General features: G+C 38.3%; 1 protein-coding gene across 1 annotated transcript in view; it reads right to left on the bottom strand.

The window, feature by feature from the left end:
- Positions 1–5,847: 5,847 nt before the first annotated feature.
- The window catches only part of LOC139542994 (A-type voltage-gated potassium channel KCND1-like), an 80,476-nt gene continuing 69,984 nt past the window's right edge, over positions 5,848–16,339 (bottom strand). Inside the window, exons 5-7 of the mRNA XM_071349040.1 lie at positions 7,352–7,447; positions 6,889–7,136; positions 5,848–6,296 (exon numbers count right to left, since the gene is read on the bottom strand). Of these exons, the coding sequence (XP_071205141.1) occupies positions 6,095–6,296; positions 6,889–7,136; positions 7,352–7,447 (546 nt within the window). The 3' untranslated portion in view covers positions 5,848–6,094. The remainder of the gene's footprint in view (positions 6,297–6,888; positions 7,137–7,351; positions 7,448–16,339) is intronic.

Below are 16,339 nucleotides of genomic sequence, written 5' to 3'. Positions count from 1 at the left end.
TGAAATTGTTGCATGTTGTGTTTATATTTTCTTATGTATGTGTTGGGCTGTATAGATTGTTTATTTGTACAATTTAAGTCGAAAGTTTACATACACTTAGGTTGGAGTCATTAAAACTAATTTTTTAACCACTCCACAAATGTCTTGTTAACAAACTATAGTTTTGGCAAGTCAGTTAGGACATCTACTTTGTGCATGACACAAGTAATTTTTCCAACAATTGTTTACAGACAGATTATTTCACTTATAATTCACTGTATCACAATTCCAGTGGGTCAGAAGTTTACATACACTAAGTTGACTGTGCCTTTAAACAGCTTGGAAAATTCCGGAAAATGATGTCATGGCTTTAGAAGCTTCTGATAGGCTAATTGACATCATTTGTGTCAATTGGAGATGTACCTGTGGATGTATTTCAAGGTCTACCTTCAAACTCAGTGCCTCTTTGCTTGACATCATGGGAAAATCAAAAGAAATCAGCCAAGACCTCAGAAAAAAAATTGTTCATCCTTGGGAGCAATTTCCAAACGCCTGAAGGTACCACGTTCATCTGTACAAACAATAGTACGCATGTAGAAACACCATGGGACCACGCAGCCGTCATACCGCTCAGGAAGGAGATGTGTTCTGTCTCCTAGAGATGAACGTACTTTGGTGCGAAAAGTGCAAATCAATTCCAGAACAACAGCAAAGGACCTTGTGAAAATGCTGGAAGAAACAGGTGCAGAAGTATTTATATCCACAGTAAAACGAGTCCTATATCGACATAACCTGAAAGGCCGCTCAGCAAGGAAGAAGCCAATGCTCCAAAACTGCCATAAAAAAGTCAGACTACGGTTTGCAACTGCACATGGGGACAAAGATCGTACTGTTTGGAGAAATGTCCTCTGGTCTGATGAAACAAAAATAGAACTGTTTGGCCATAATGACCATCGTTATGTTTGGAGGAAAAAGGGGGAGGCTTGCAAGCCGAAGAACACCATCCCAACCGTGAAGAACAGGCGTGGCAGCATCATGTTGTAGGGGTGCTTTGCTGCAGGAGGGACTGGTGCACTTCACAAAATAGATGGCTTCATGAGAAAGGAAAATGATGTGGATATATTGAAGCAACATCTCAAGACATCAGTCAGGAAGTTAAAGCTTGTTGCAAATGGGTCTTCCAAATGGACAATGACCCCAAGCATACTTCCAAAGTTGTGGCAAAATGGCTTAAGGACAACAAAGTCAAGGTATTGGAGTGGCCATCACAAAGCCCTGACCTCAATCCTATAGAACATTTGTGGGCAGAACTGAAAAGGCGTGTGCGAGCAAGGAGGCCTACAAACCTGACTCAGTTACACCTGCTCTGTCAGGAGGAATGGGCCAAAGTTCACCCAACTTATTGTGGGAAGCTTGTGGAAGGCTACCTGAAACGTTTGACCCAAGTTAAACAATTTACAGGCAATGCTACCAAATACTAATTGAGTGTATGTAAACTTCTGACCCACTGGGAATGTGATGAAATAAATAAAAGCTGAAATAAATCATTCTCTCTACTACTATTCTGACATTTCACATTCTTAAAATGAAGTGGTAATCCTAACTGACCTAAAACAGGGAATTTTTACGCGGATTAAATGTCAGGAATTGTGAAAAACTGAATTGAAATGTCTTTGGCTAAGGTGTATGTAAACTTCCGACTTCAACTGTATGTGTTGGGCTTTAGCTGAGATTATTCTTTACAGATTCAAGTATATTTGTCCAGGCCTTAATTGTGAGGTGATTGCCATCTAAGAGCCAACATCTTTTTTGTGTGGCAGGGCTGCCTGCCAGGGTACTTTTAAAGAAGCACTTAGTTAAGCACAGATAAAATGCACTCTGAAACTTTCCCCTGTTGCAATATGACTGAAGATAATCATTGTATGCATCATGTTAATTAATTATTTGCTTTGGATGTAACTTAGTAGCCAACATGTGTTGAAGAAATGCTTGGATGTCTACGATGATGATTATCATAAAAGTACTGTACTTGCAATGCTTGCTTTCATTTCATGAGAAAAACACATACCACAGAGACATCTCTACTAACAGAAACCACATCTTCCATCGTAGTGAGCCGATGCATTGACTGTTTTTTTCACATACTGTAGGTATTACATGTCCTTAAATTGAACTTGCAATTTAGATGAACTCTTATATTATACGGTGTCTCCATCTTTTTCTTTCTTTGTTATTCATTTATTTCATTGAAAAAGTTTAGGTGTAATACAAAGTATGTGGGTTTCTAAAACGGGCTATTGCATAAGACACCCCAGTAACCATGGTGACAGTGAGGCCTAATGGTCTATTGTGATGCAATAGGAGTGAAGCCGTGAATACCATTCAGTCATTCTCTAGCTAGCTCTGACAGTCAATGCCACAAATCATGTTAGTGATGTCATTTTAAACATGTTTAGTGGCACTTCAAAGGTCAGTACCAATGTCAGGAAGATTAAGACAGACTGACAGACAGAGATGGACAGCGTCACCGAATACAGGTCATATTATGGTTAGATCATCCAGTGGTCTTAAACTAATCATACAGTACTTGAGATTTTAACTGCAAGGTATTTATTCTGCACTATTTATGAAAACAGACTGTTGGTAATTGTAATAAATAAATAAATAAATAATAAACCATTGGGATTATGTCATCCTTTGTCTACTCGCAGTGTTTCTTTATCCTGGTTCTGGGGACACAAAGGGGAGATATTTTTAATTTACAGTTGTGTTTCTTTATCCTGGTTCTGGGGACACAAAGGGGAGACATTTTTAATTTACAGTTGTGTTTCTTTATCCTGGTTCTGGGGACACAAAGGGGAGACATTTTTAATTTAGAGTTGTGTTTCTTAATTCTGGTTCTGGGGACCTAAAGGGACAAACATGTTGTTTTTTGCACAAGCACTACACACCTGATTCAAATAATCAAAGCTTGATGATGAGTTGATCATTTGAATCAGCTGTGTAGTGCTACGACAAAAAACTAAACGTTTGTCCTTTTAGGTCCCCAGGACCAGGATTAAGAAACAGGACTCTACTCTACATTTGAGCGTAAAGGTGAAAGGTGAAGATTTTATATCACACACTGTAGCGCCCCCTACTGGTGACTCATCAAATCTCACCATGAAGGAAACACTAGAACAAACAAACAACTTGATAGCAAAACCATTTTCTGAATTCTTCTTGCTTTATTTGTGGAATAGAATACACACCTATGTGCCTCTGGTCTCTTTCAACCATCATCCTCCAGGGCCCTCAAACTCAACTCTGGACCTCCAAGTCCGTTTCACTGCATATTTTTATTGTTCTCCTCTAATCAGGGACTGCTTTAGAGCTGGAACACCAGGTGTGTGCAGTTAATTATCAGGTGGACCAGAAAACCAGCAGTCGTCTACAGACCTCGCAGGCTAAGAGTTCAATACCCCTGCTCTAGGGAATCAGTGTATCTCTATTGCCGGCATGAGTACTGGTGCCACCTCTGCTGAACCTACACGTCCGCTCACTTGTCATTGGATCAGGTTTATGAGGAGCAGTATGTATACGGTTCTCATGGCTACTACACAACCTTCCACTCAAACATTTATTTTATTCATACACCATCCATATATATATATATTCACATTATTTACACTAATGGAAGGGATAACAGCTGGGTAAAGTTGTGTCATATGCTATATATATATATATATATGGATGGTGTATGAATAAAATAAATGTTTGAGTGGAAGGTTGTGTAGTAGCAATAAATAATGTGATTCATATAGATATATATGTTTGGAAATTAATGTTGGCAAATATGTGTGAGATGTCCATAACATAGCTGCAGATTGTACACCAGATAATGAGATATAACCAAAGATTTTTGGCATCCATTACTGCACGTTACAGGTTGGCCTACACAAAGCGCTGCCATAGTTTCTTCAACTGACCTGGTATTGGCGATACTCTTCGTTCTCGATTCTGGAAACCAGTTGTCTTAGAAACGACATTTCCTGTATAAGACAACTGTTTCCCAGATTCGAAAAGGAAGAGAGTATCGCCAATACCAGGTTAGTATTTTATTTTTATTTAACCTTTATTTAACTAGGCAAGTCAGTTAAGAACAAATTCTTATTTACAATGCCAGCCTACCCCAGCCAAACCCTAACGACGCTGGGCCAATCGTGCGCCGCCCTATGGGAATCCCAATCACGGCTGGTTGTGATACAGCCTGGAATCAAACCAGGGTCTGTAGTGACGCTTCTAGCACAGATGCAGTGCCTTAGACTGCTGCGCCACTCGGGAGCCTCAGGTTGTTGAAGAATCTATGGCATCGTTTTGTATAGGCAAACCTGTAGCGTCCAGTAATGGATGCCAAAAATCTTTGGTTATATCTTATTGTCTGGTGTACAATCTGAAGTTATCCATAACAGTGCTCATTACTCTAGTCCTATCTGCAGTATATAACCCAAAATAAAGCTAACGAATAAATACTAAAGTAACTTTAAAACAGCTGTAGTGCACAGTTTCAGATTTTTCATTGCAATATTATGCAAATTATAATAACTGTAAGAGAAAAAAAGTAGGCTTGTAAACACCAGATCTCATAGTCCAATCAGGTACAGGCTTGTAAACACCAGATCTCATAGTCCAATCAGGTACAGGCTTGTAAACACCAGATCTCATAGTCCAATCAGGTACAGTAACAGCACCGATATGTTAGCATGTTGAACAGAAAAGTAGCTTGTGTATTACACAGCCGTCAACAGGCTGCATACACTTAAACCTGGAGCCCAATATTACAAGAGGGTCTGAACTGATTAACACTGTGATGATAATGGATGTCAATGATAGGTTACTGTGAACTCAAAGATGGATAGATACTTTTTTTTTTACTGGTAACCTCTTCTCCCTTATTTATGACTCATTGACAATGGATGTTGCTCAATCCCTCCTCTACATTTGATTTCCCAAGGGAAAAAACATGTAAAATACCTACAACGGTATCCATGCATATCTGTGATCAATTAACACAAGTCCTCCCAACCTACTACACACAGACCATACAATCAACCTACTACACACAGACCATACAATCGGACTCACCCACTTTGCATTCTGGCGAGGAACATGCCTGAATGTTTTTTATTTAATTCATTTTTTACCTAATATACACTTCTGGTGCAGACATCATTATTACGTTACAATGTTGTTGTCAGGAAAAATAAATCAAACAAACTGTTCTGAGAGAAAGAATAAGATAACATGCAAAAAAAAACAGATGAGCTAGTCATATCTGACACCACTAATATCAGTAGCTTCTCTTCTCCACCGTCTACTGAACAGGAACATGCACTGCTGTATTAAGCTAGTCAGTACACTGACATTTTTTGGTAAAGTTTGAAGATGCATGTGATTTAGAGACGTATGATACAAAATATGTTACATATGTAGTACCATCTAACGATCACTCCTTTATTTTCAATTTAATTTGTGTAAAGATATCTATTGCAGAATACAGTATTCATATTTCCATCTGTAAAGATGTATTTAAATATCAATATAATTGTGCAATTATTCATAATCTTTATAATCTCTCCCTGCAATTTCTTTACACACATTATGTATATTAGTTTTTCCTGCTTGTTCTAACGTTGCATATCTTGAAAAAGTTAAAGGCTTTCGATGCCACGGTGGGTATATTATTGTTGAAAAGCAGTCTTACTAACCACACCATCCATCTGTGTCCCTTCTCTGAGTCCAAGAGGCATTGTCATCTGTTCCTGGTCAGCTCAGATTGTGTCTGTGGTACTGCTTCAAACGCCCCGCCCCCCCCCCCCCCCCCCCGTATCTCCCTGGGCCAAAAGGTCAACCTCACAGTAACTGTTCCAGCACATCAAATGGATAGTTACAATTAATTTACTTTATTTTTCTCACGCTGCCCCTACCTTGACTATTCAGTAGACATTACGTTGGTATCGGAGTGAAGCATTTGCAAAGAGTGTGGACGTTATCATCCTTCTTTCCTATGTTCTTCTCTGACGGACCCCATTCCTCTTGATTTGTGCAATGGGTCAAGCTCCTGTGCTTCAGAGGGTTATAAAGAGGAGATCTTGACAGTTTCCTGGGTGTTATAGATACTGGAGCGAGAGTTGCGTAGGATGCCAGGGATGGCGGGTGAGTTAGGTAGGCTCTCGTCAGGACTGTTGGCTGGGGGAGTGGGGATACTGATGATGGCTGCTGTGTAGTCAGTACAGTTCAGCTTCAGGTCTTCAGTTCTGGCGTTTAGACTGGAGCGACTGCTCACTCACACACACACACACACACACACACACACACACACAAATAAAGTTAGACAATGCTGTCACTATTACCCCAAAATAGTCAAATGTGTTTATGTTGAGAGGACTTTTATGTGTCATCATTGTAAGTAGATCAGTGTATTCTAGACAAGTAGTTTGTTCTTCCACCGTCTGTATAGTGATACATCCATCATAGCAACTATGTATAAAAATGCAAGCGCTCAATAAAACAAACAAACTCACCATTATCAACTGTTTCCCTTAAAAATAAACGATGTCACGCTACAGTGACAAATTAAATACATTTTCCCATTGCTTTCGGCTACATTTCTCATTAAACCCATGGAGGTTGTTTTGACAAATATCAACAGCATCAAAATAGTTAGAGCCAGCAGAGTTTGAACAACTTAGAAACTATTCGAACTTAGCTTGTAATTCAGGATCAGCAGAATGTTTTTTTTAATGAATAGGCCAGAGCTAAATGTAGTAAAACATCAACAGCCTCTACAGGTGATTGAGTGGTGAGGCAAAGATAGAAAGGGAGGAGTGGGCTCCTTGGATCAGGTGGATAGTATGTGCTGTACAGTACCTCTGTGGGTACTGAGTACCAACAGGTGTCTTGGTGACGTGCAGCGTGTCCAGCTCCTGCACACTTCCTCGGCTGACAGATACGGTGGAGTTGGCAAGGCGGATGGCCCTCCTCTTGGCCCGCCGGGAGCAGCAGGTGGTGGTGGCCCCCTGCTGGCTGGACAAGGAAGTGCTGCGGCTGGTGCGGAAGCCCATTGAGTCCATCATACACACCTCGCTGTAGGTGACTTCATCGGTGAACTCGTGATTCTGTCGACACATAAAAGAAAGAAAGACGTCTATCCTGGCCTCTGAACGGCCATCTTTAAACTAGCTGCAGGTGGCTGTATACTATATGATAACTTCTCATAACTGCTGAAAGTGTGAAACAGCGTGAAACACTGCCGAGTATATATACAGTACATCAAAGTGAGCAATAAACATATCAGACAAAATGATCCATGAGATAAAAAAGCCGCACTCACAGTGGTTTTCTCCAAGCACTGCAATAGATGATGATGTTGATGCTCAAAGGCGGACCTGTTCTTCACACAAAAAGCTGTGCTGTCACCATCACCACCCTGAGGGACATAGCAAGACAGCAACTCACTTAGCCCAACATAGCCACACAAGAAGACATTATCCGTGTAACACGATCACATCAATAGTTGAATTAGTAGTTGGCAACGCATTGCTGTGGTAAGCAAACTTCACATTATAAACACAAATGGGAGGTGATTTTGTCCAACAAACATTGTAGAATGAGTTATTATTTAGGCAATAATACAGTATATTGATGAGTAGAGCGTATACAGATGAGTAGGCAGTATACTGATGAGTAGACATTATACTGATGAGTAGGCAGTATACTGATGAGTAGACATTATACTGATGAGTAGACAGTATACTGATGAGTAGACATTATACTGATGAGTAGACAGTATACTGATGAGTAGACAGTATACTGATGAGTAGACAGTATACTGATGAGTAGGCAGTATACTGATGAGTAGACATTATACTGATGAGTAGACAGTATACTGATGAGTAGACAGTATACTGATGAGTAGACAGTATACTGATGAGTAGACAGTATACTGATGAGTAGACAGTATACTGATGAGTAGACAGTATACTGATGAGTAGGCAGTATACTGATGAGTAGGCAGTATACTGATGAGTAGACATTATACTGATGAGTAGACAGTATACTGATGAGTAGACATTATACTGATGAGTAGACAGTATACTGATGAGTAGACAGTATACTGATGAGTAGACATTATACTGATGAGTAGACAGTATACTGATGAGTAGACATTATACTGATGAGTAGACAGTATACTGATGAGTAGACAGTATACTGATGAGTAGGCAGTATACTGATGAGTAGACATTATACTGATGAGTAGACAGTATACTGATGAGTAGACATTATACTGATGAGTAGACAGTATACTGATGAGTAGACAGTATACTGATGAGTAGACAGTATACTGATGAGTAGACAGTATACTGATGAGTAGGCAGTATACTGATGAGTAGGCAGTATACTGATGAGTAGACATTATACTGATGAGTAGACATTATACTGATGAGTAGGCAGTATACTGATGAGTAGACATTATACTGATGAGTAGACATTATACTGATGAGTAGACATTATACTGATGAGTAGACAGTATACTGATGAGTAGACATTATACTGATGAGTAGACATTATACTGATGAGTAGACATTATACTGATGAGTAGACAGTATACTGATGAGTAGGCAGTATACTGATGAGTAGACAGTATACTGATGAGTAGACAGTATACTGATGAGTAGACAGTATACTGATGAGTAGGCAGTATACTGATGAGTAGACATTATACTGATGAGTAGACATTATACTGATGAGTAGACAGTATATTGATGAGTAGGCAGTATACTGATAAGAAGGCAGTATACTGATGAGTAGACATTATACTGATGAGTAGACATTATACTGATGAGTAGACATTATACTGATAAGTAGACATTATTCTGATGAGTAGGCAGTGTACTGATGAGTAGACATTATACTGATGAGTAGACATTATACTGATGAGTAGACATTATACTGATGAGTAGACAGTATACTGATGAGTAGACATTATACTGATGAGTAGACATTATACTGATGAGTAGACATTATACTGATGAGTAGACAGTATACTGATGAGTAGACAGTATACTGATGAGTAGACAGTATACTGATGAGTAGGCAGTATACTGATGAGTAGACATTATACTGATGAGTAGACATTATACTGATGAGTAGACAGTATATTGATGAGTAGGCAGTATACTGATAAGAAGGCAGTATACTGATGAGTAGACATTATACTGATGAGTAGACATTATACTGATGAGTAGACATTATACTGATAAGTAGACATTATACTGATGAGTAGGCAGTATACTGATGAGTAGACAGTATACTGATGAGTAGACATTATACTGATGAGTAGGCAGTATACTGATGAGTAGGCATTATACTGATGAGTAGGCAGTATACTGATGAGTAGGCAGTATACTGATGAGTAGGCAGTATACTGATGAGTTGACATTATACTGATGAGCAGGCAGTATACTGATGAGTAGGCAGTATACTGATGAGTAGGCAGTATACTGATGAGTAGACAGTATACTGATGAGTAGACAGTATACTGATGAGTAGGCAGTATACTGATGAGTAGACATTATACTGATGAGTAGACATTATACTGATGAGTAGACATTATACTGATGAGTAGACATTATACTGATGAGTAGACAGTATACTGATGAGTAGACATTATACTGATAAGTAGACATTATACTGATGAGTAGGCAGTATACTGATGAGTAGACATTATACTGATGAGTAGACATTATACTGATGAGTAGACATTATACTGATGAGTAGACAGTATACTGATGAGTAGACATTATACTGATGAGTAGACATTATACTGATGAGTAGACATTATACTGATGAGTAGACAGTATACTGATGAGTAGGCAGTATACTGATGAGTAGACAGTATACTGATGAGTAGACAGTATACTGATGAGTAGACAGTATACTGATGAGTAGGCAGTATACTGATGAGTAGACATTATACTGATGAGTAGACATTATACTGATGAGTAGACAGTATATTGATGAGTAGGCAGTATACTGATAAGAAGGCAGTATACTGATGAGTAGACATTATACTGATGAGTAGACATTATACTGATGAGTAGACATTATACTGATAAGTAGACATTATACTGATGAGTAGGCAGTATACTGATGAGTAGGCAGTATACTGATGAGTAGGCAGTATACTGATGAGTAGACAGTATACTGATGAGTAGACAGTATACTGATGAGTAGACATTATACTGATGAGTAGGCAGTATACTGATGAGTAGGCATTATACTGATGAGTAGGCAGTATACTGATGAGTAGGCAGTATACTGATGAGTAGACATTATACTGATGAGTAGACATTATACTGATGAGTAGACATTATACTGATGAGTAGACATTATACTGATGAGTAGACAGTATACTGATGAGTAGGCAGTATACTGATGAGTAGACATTATACTGATGAGTAGACATTAAACTGATGAGTAGACAGTATACTGATGAGTAGGCAGTATACTGATGAGTAGACATTATACTGATGAGTAGACATTATACTGATGAGTAGACAGTATATTGATGAGTAGGCAGTATACTGATAAGAAGGCAGTATACTGATGAGTAGACATTATACTGATGAGTAGACATTATACTGATGAGTAGACATTATACTGATAAGTAGACATTATACTGATGAGTAGGCAGTATACTGATGAGTAGGCAGTATACTGATGAGTAGGCAGTATACTGATGAGTAGACAGTATACTGATGAGTAGACATTATACTGATGAGTAGGCAGTATACTGATGAGTAGGCAGTATACTGATGAGTAAACAGTATACTGATGAGTAGACAGTATACTGATGAGTAGGCAGTATACTGATGAGTAGACAGTATACTGATGAGTAGACAGTATACTGATGAGTAGATATTATACTGATGAGTAGACAGTATACTGATGAGTAGGCAGTATACTGATGAGTAGATAGTATACTGATGAGTAGACAGTATACTGATGAGTAGACAGTATACTGATGAGTAGGCAGTATACTGATGAGTAGATAGTATACTGATGATTAGGCAGTATACTGATGAGTAGATATTATACTGATGAGTAGGCAGTATACTGATGAGTAGACAGTATACTGATGAGTAGGCAGTATACTGATGAGTAGACAGTATACTGATGAGTAGACAGTATACTGATGAGTTTACATTATACTGATGAGTAGACAGTATACTGATGAGTTGACATTATACTGATGAGTAGACAGTATACCTCCACAGCTTATTACTGAGTGACTGCCCTTGACTGTCTGATTGTACAGTTAGTCTTCTCCCTCTCTAGTGATGTTAACCCGGACACAAAGAACTGTCTCCTGTATACCCACGACTACGTGGTCTCACACAGTTCCAACTACATCATCAAGTTTGCAGGCGACAATATTATGCCTGAGTACCAACAACGACGAGGCGGCCTACAGAGAAGAGGTAGGTACTCTGACGTCGTGGTGCTAGGTAAGCAACCTCTCCCTCAACGTCAGCAAAACAAAAGAGCTGATTGTGGACTTCAGGAGGAACCAGGCTGGGCACGCCCCCATCCACATCAACGGAGCCGCCGTGGAGACGGTCAAAAACATCAAGTCCCACATCTTCAAGGAGCTGAAATGGTCAAACAACACGGACACCGTAGTGAAGAAGGCACGACAGCAACTCTTCAACCTCAAGAGGCTGAAGAAATTCGGCCTGTCCCTGAGAGCCCTCACAGTGTTCTACAGGATCATCATCGAGAGCATTCTGTCAGGCTGCATCACAGCCTGGTACAGCAACTCCACCACCGCTGACCACAAGGTACTACAGAGGGTTGTACGCTCAGCCGAACGCACCACTGGCTGCACACTGCCTGTCCTCCAGGACAACTACAACACCAGGTGTCACAGGAAGGCAAAGAAGATCATCAGGGAACCCAGCCTGACCTCCCCACTTTCACGGCCTGTTCTACCCCCAAACATACATTTATCCACTGGCCCCTGCACACCCTCACCCCCCAATGAACATTTTCTTGTTAGTCACTTGTCACAATCTTTGTTTACACACTTTGCCAATTTTAACTGCAGCAACTGTATATACTTTAACTAATTGTAAATATACAGTATATATATGCAGACAAGACAAGGTGCTGTCTTGTGATCTTTCTATATTCTATTATTTTACTTGGTATTATTACTAGTATTATTACTATTATTAGTTCTATCATCAGTACTATTACTACTAGTAGTATTACTAGTAGTATTACAAATATTATTGCTATTACTATTATTACTAGTAGTATTACCATCAATAGTATTGCTTTTATTATTATTATTACTGGTATTACTAGTAGCATTACTAGCATTATTACCAGTGTCATTACTATTATCAGTACCACTATTATTACTATTATTACTAGTAGTATTACCATTACTATTATTACTACTAGTATTACTGGTACGCTTACTAGTAGTATTACCAGTGTCACTACTATTATTAGCGCTAGTATTAGTATGATCGCTATTATTACTAGTATTGTCACAATAGTAACTATTGCTATTACTAGTAGTATCATTGCTACTAGTATTACTAGTATAATTACCAGTATTATTATTGTTACTATTATTACTGGTATAATTACTAGTGTTATTACTATTATCGGTACTATTATTGTTACTATTACTATTATTACTTATATTATTACTAGTGGTATTACTATTACTGTTATTTACTAGTATCACTACTATTACTAGTACTATTATTATTACTATTACTACTATTACTGGTGCTATTACTGGTATCATTACTATTATTATTATGACTACTACTAGTATTATTACTAGTATTGTTACTGGTATTATTACTGGTATTATTAGTGCCATTAGTATTACTATTGCTATTATTACTATTATTAGTACTGCTATTATTACTATTACCGTTATTACTTGATTTATCAATAGTATTATTACTACTATTATCACTAGTATTATTACTATTATTAGTACTATTATTGGTGCTGTTATTAGTACTATTACCAGTACTAGTATTGCTACCGGTATTATTACTATTGTTAGTACGATTATTAGTGCTATTGTTATTACTTTTACCATTATTACTAGTATTATTACTAGTAATATTACTATTATTAGTACTGTTAGTATAACTATTATAAGTGCTATTATTATTATTGCTGTTGTCATTATTACCGGTATCATTACTAGTATTATTACTAGTATTATTACTTGTATTATTACTTGTATTATTACCAGTATTATTAATATCACCAGTTATTACTTTTACCACTACTACTAGTATTATTACTAGTGTTATTACCAGTATTGCAACCGGTATTACTGGTATTATTACTAGTATTATTACTATTGTCAGTGCTATTATTATTACTATTACTATTATTACTAATATTACTACTATTATTAGTACTATTATTGCTGTTGTTATTACTATCACTATTATTACTATTATTACTACCAGCATTGGTACTAGTATTAGTACTTTTACTATTATTACTTGTGCTATTACTAGTATTATTTACATTTACATTTAAGTCATTTAGCAGACGCTCTTATCCAGAGCGACTTACAAATTGGAAAGTTCATACATATTCATCCTGGTCCCCCCGTGGGGAATGAACCCACAACCCTGGCGTTGCAAGCGCCATGCTCTACCAACTGAGCCACACGGGACCCACACGGGACCATATTATTACTGGTATTATTACTGGTGGTATTACTATTATTATTACTGTTACTCGTGTTACTTGTATTATTACCGGCATCATTACTAGTAGTGTTACTTGTACTATTGCTATTACTACTACTATTATTACTTGTAGTATTTTTTCTTATTATTACTTGTATTGTTACTTGTATTATTACTAGTGTTATGACTATTATTATTGCCTATTAGTACTATTATTATTGCTATTATTAGTACTGGTATTTGTAGTATTACTATTAGTACTTGTGTTATTACTAGCATTATTACTATTATTACTATTATTACTTGTATTATTACTGGTATTATTACTATTGTTTCACTCACTTATCTTTGACCTCCATTGATGGAGATTGGAGCGTAAGAATTTCATTGTACACCTCAATTACTGTACATCTGTGACTAATAAACTCTGATTTGATTTGAACACAGAACCCCAGAGGATCAGTGCCACCTCAGATGCTTCCTAAAAAGCTGTTTCTTTGTGGTTCGTTCAGAGATAAACAACTGGCTGTGGAGCTGAGATTTCCAGGTCAAGGTGGTTGATCACCATCAAAACTGTTATAGACGGTGAACATCCTGTCAAAATCCTTACCGTACAGATGATCTACTCTGTTAGACTGAGAGACATGAGGGTGCCAGGCTGGGAGGGAGGGAGCAGGGAAACAGCTCTGTTAGTCACAAAGCCAGTCTGGAGACCTGCTGGATTCACTACAGACATGTCCGATAACATCGTCCCACGAACTGATATACAGACTATACTGCAGCCAAAACCAAGAAGAGACCTGGGAGAGAAAACAACCCCTCTAGGTTTATAAATAGCTCAGCAGTCCTGTTAGTAATGGGTTTATAGATCCCTGATCTCACTCTGGGATTGTAAATATTGGATTATAGTGACTTCAACTGCTGAGAAGAAACAGAGTAAAGACTACTCAGGGCTCAACCTGGTACATTAGTAAAGATGGGAATTCAATCTCTCTCAATCTCTGCCTCCTCCTCCTCTATCACCTCTAGTCCTTAAATCAGCAGAATGTCTTCTCATATTCTTCTGTCCTCCACTGGTGTGAAGAGAGATTAGGATACTGAAATGTGTCTGCAAGGAAGATGGACCACTTCTTCACCTCCTTCCCCTGGCTACGGCTATTAAGGAAAGTTACAGGAGATATTTACAGTTCAATTGTTTTCAATCATATTTGGCATCATAGAGTGTATGCTCTTAGGGGAAAAAATGGTTCTTCGTTTGTCCCCATAGGAGAACCCTTTTTGGTTTCAGGTAGTCAAACCCTTTGGTGGTGAAGCAGGTAATACTTTTTAGTGATGAACATTTTAGTGGTGAAAGGGTTCCATGTATATGGATATGGCTCCCGAGTGGCGCAGCGGTCTAAGGCACTGCATCTCAGTGCTAGAGTTGTCACTACAGACACCCTGGTTTGAATCCAGGCTGTATCACAAGCGGCTGTGATTGGGAGTCCCATAGGGCGGTGCACAATTGGCCCAGTGTCGTCCGGGTTTGGCCGGTGTAGGCCGTCATTGTAAATAAGAATTTGTTCTTAACTGACTTGCGTAGTTAAATAAAGGTAAATATAACACTTAGAACCTCGTATTTGTGAAAGGGTTCCACTTGGAACCAAAACAATAGTAATTTCAGAGGTTTCTCCTATAAAGACAATTGAAGAATACTTTATGGTTCTAGGTAGCACCTTCTGTTCTAAGAATGCATTCAACACACAGTTACTAAATACACTAGTCTGCCATGCACACAGTACTGTATGTCGGTAGGTACAGCTGCAGTCTGACAGTAAACCTTCAGCCTTTTCTTTTTTCCCAAAGCTTTACCCACAGGCTATTCTCTCCTCTTACGGTAGAATGAAGAATTTGTTTAAAATCAAACAAACACACATAATACAACTAAGGATTACAACCACCGTCGGCATAGCAACCCCATGAACTGCAATGATTACATGGGGTAAAATCTCTGTGAGGAGGGGTCATCCTGGAGTGTTATATGTGTTATGTGCAATGATGATCATATTTGCCAGGATTCAATTTTGGTGTAGCAAGTGACCCTTCATAATTGCAGGACTGACTCCGGTGGATAGATTTAATCAAGGGGAAGTTTGGGATGAAATATTAATGACTCTCAATGTGACATTTGGTTATTTTAAAAGCCTTTGAAACTGAAGATGACTGATCCCCACAATGTGCTTTATTCATCCGTTTTGTGTTGTTGGCAATCACAGTGACATGACATTCTTATGCAGATTTAGTGGAACTGCAGCAGAACGTGCTGGTGAAAGGAAGGGGTTCCAGAATGGAGAGAGAGCATGAGAGATAGAAATAGAGAGAGAGAAAGCGAGACAGAGAGAACAGTAATCTGTCTAATTCTGAAGTAAATACAGTCATTACTGGCCAAGAACAAGCTCCAGTTAGTTACAAGCTACAGTTAGTTACAAGCTCCAGTTAGTTACAAGCTACAGTTAGTTACAAGCTACAGTTAGTTACAAGCTACAGTTAGTTACAAGCTCCAGTTAGTTACAAGCGCCAGTTAGTTACAAGCTCCAGTT

Source organism: Salvelinus alpinus, chromosome 17 (assembly GCF_045679555.1).
Source record: "Salvelinus alpinus chromosome 17, SLU_Salpinus.1, whole genome shotgun sequence".
Classification (NCBI taxonomy): domain Eukaryota; kingdom Metazoa; phylum Chordata; class Actinopteri; order Salmoniformes; family Salmonidae; genus Salvelinus; species Salvelinus alpinus.
Note: the sequence above shows the minus strand (reverse complement) of the source record. Positions and strands in the feature narration are given on the sequence as shown.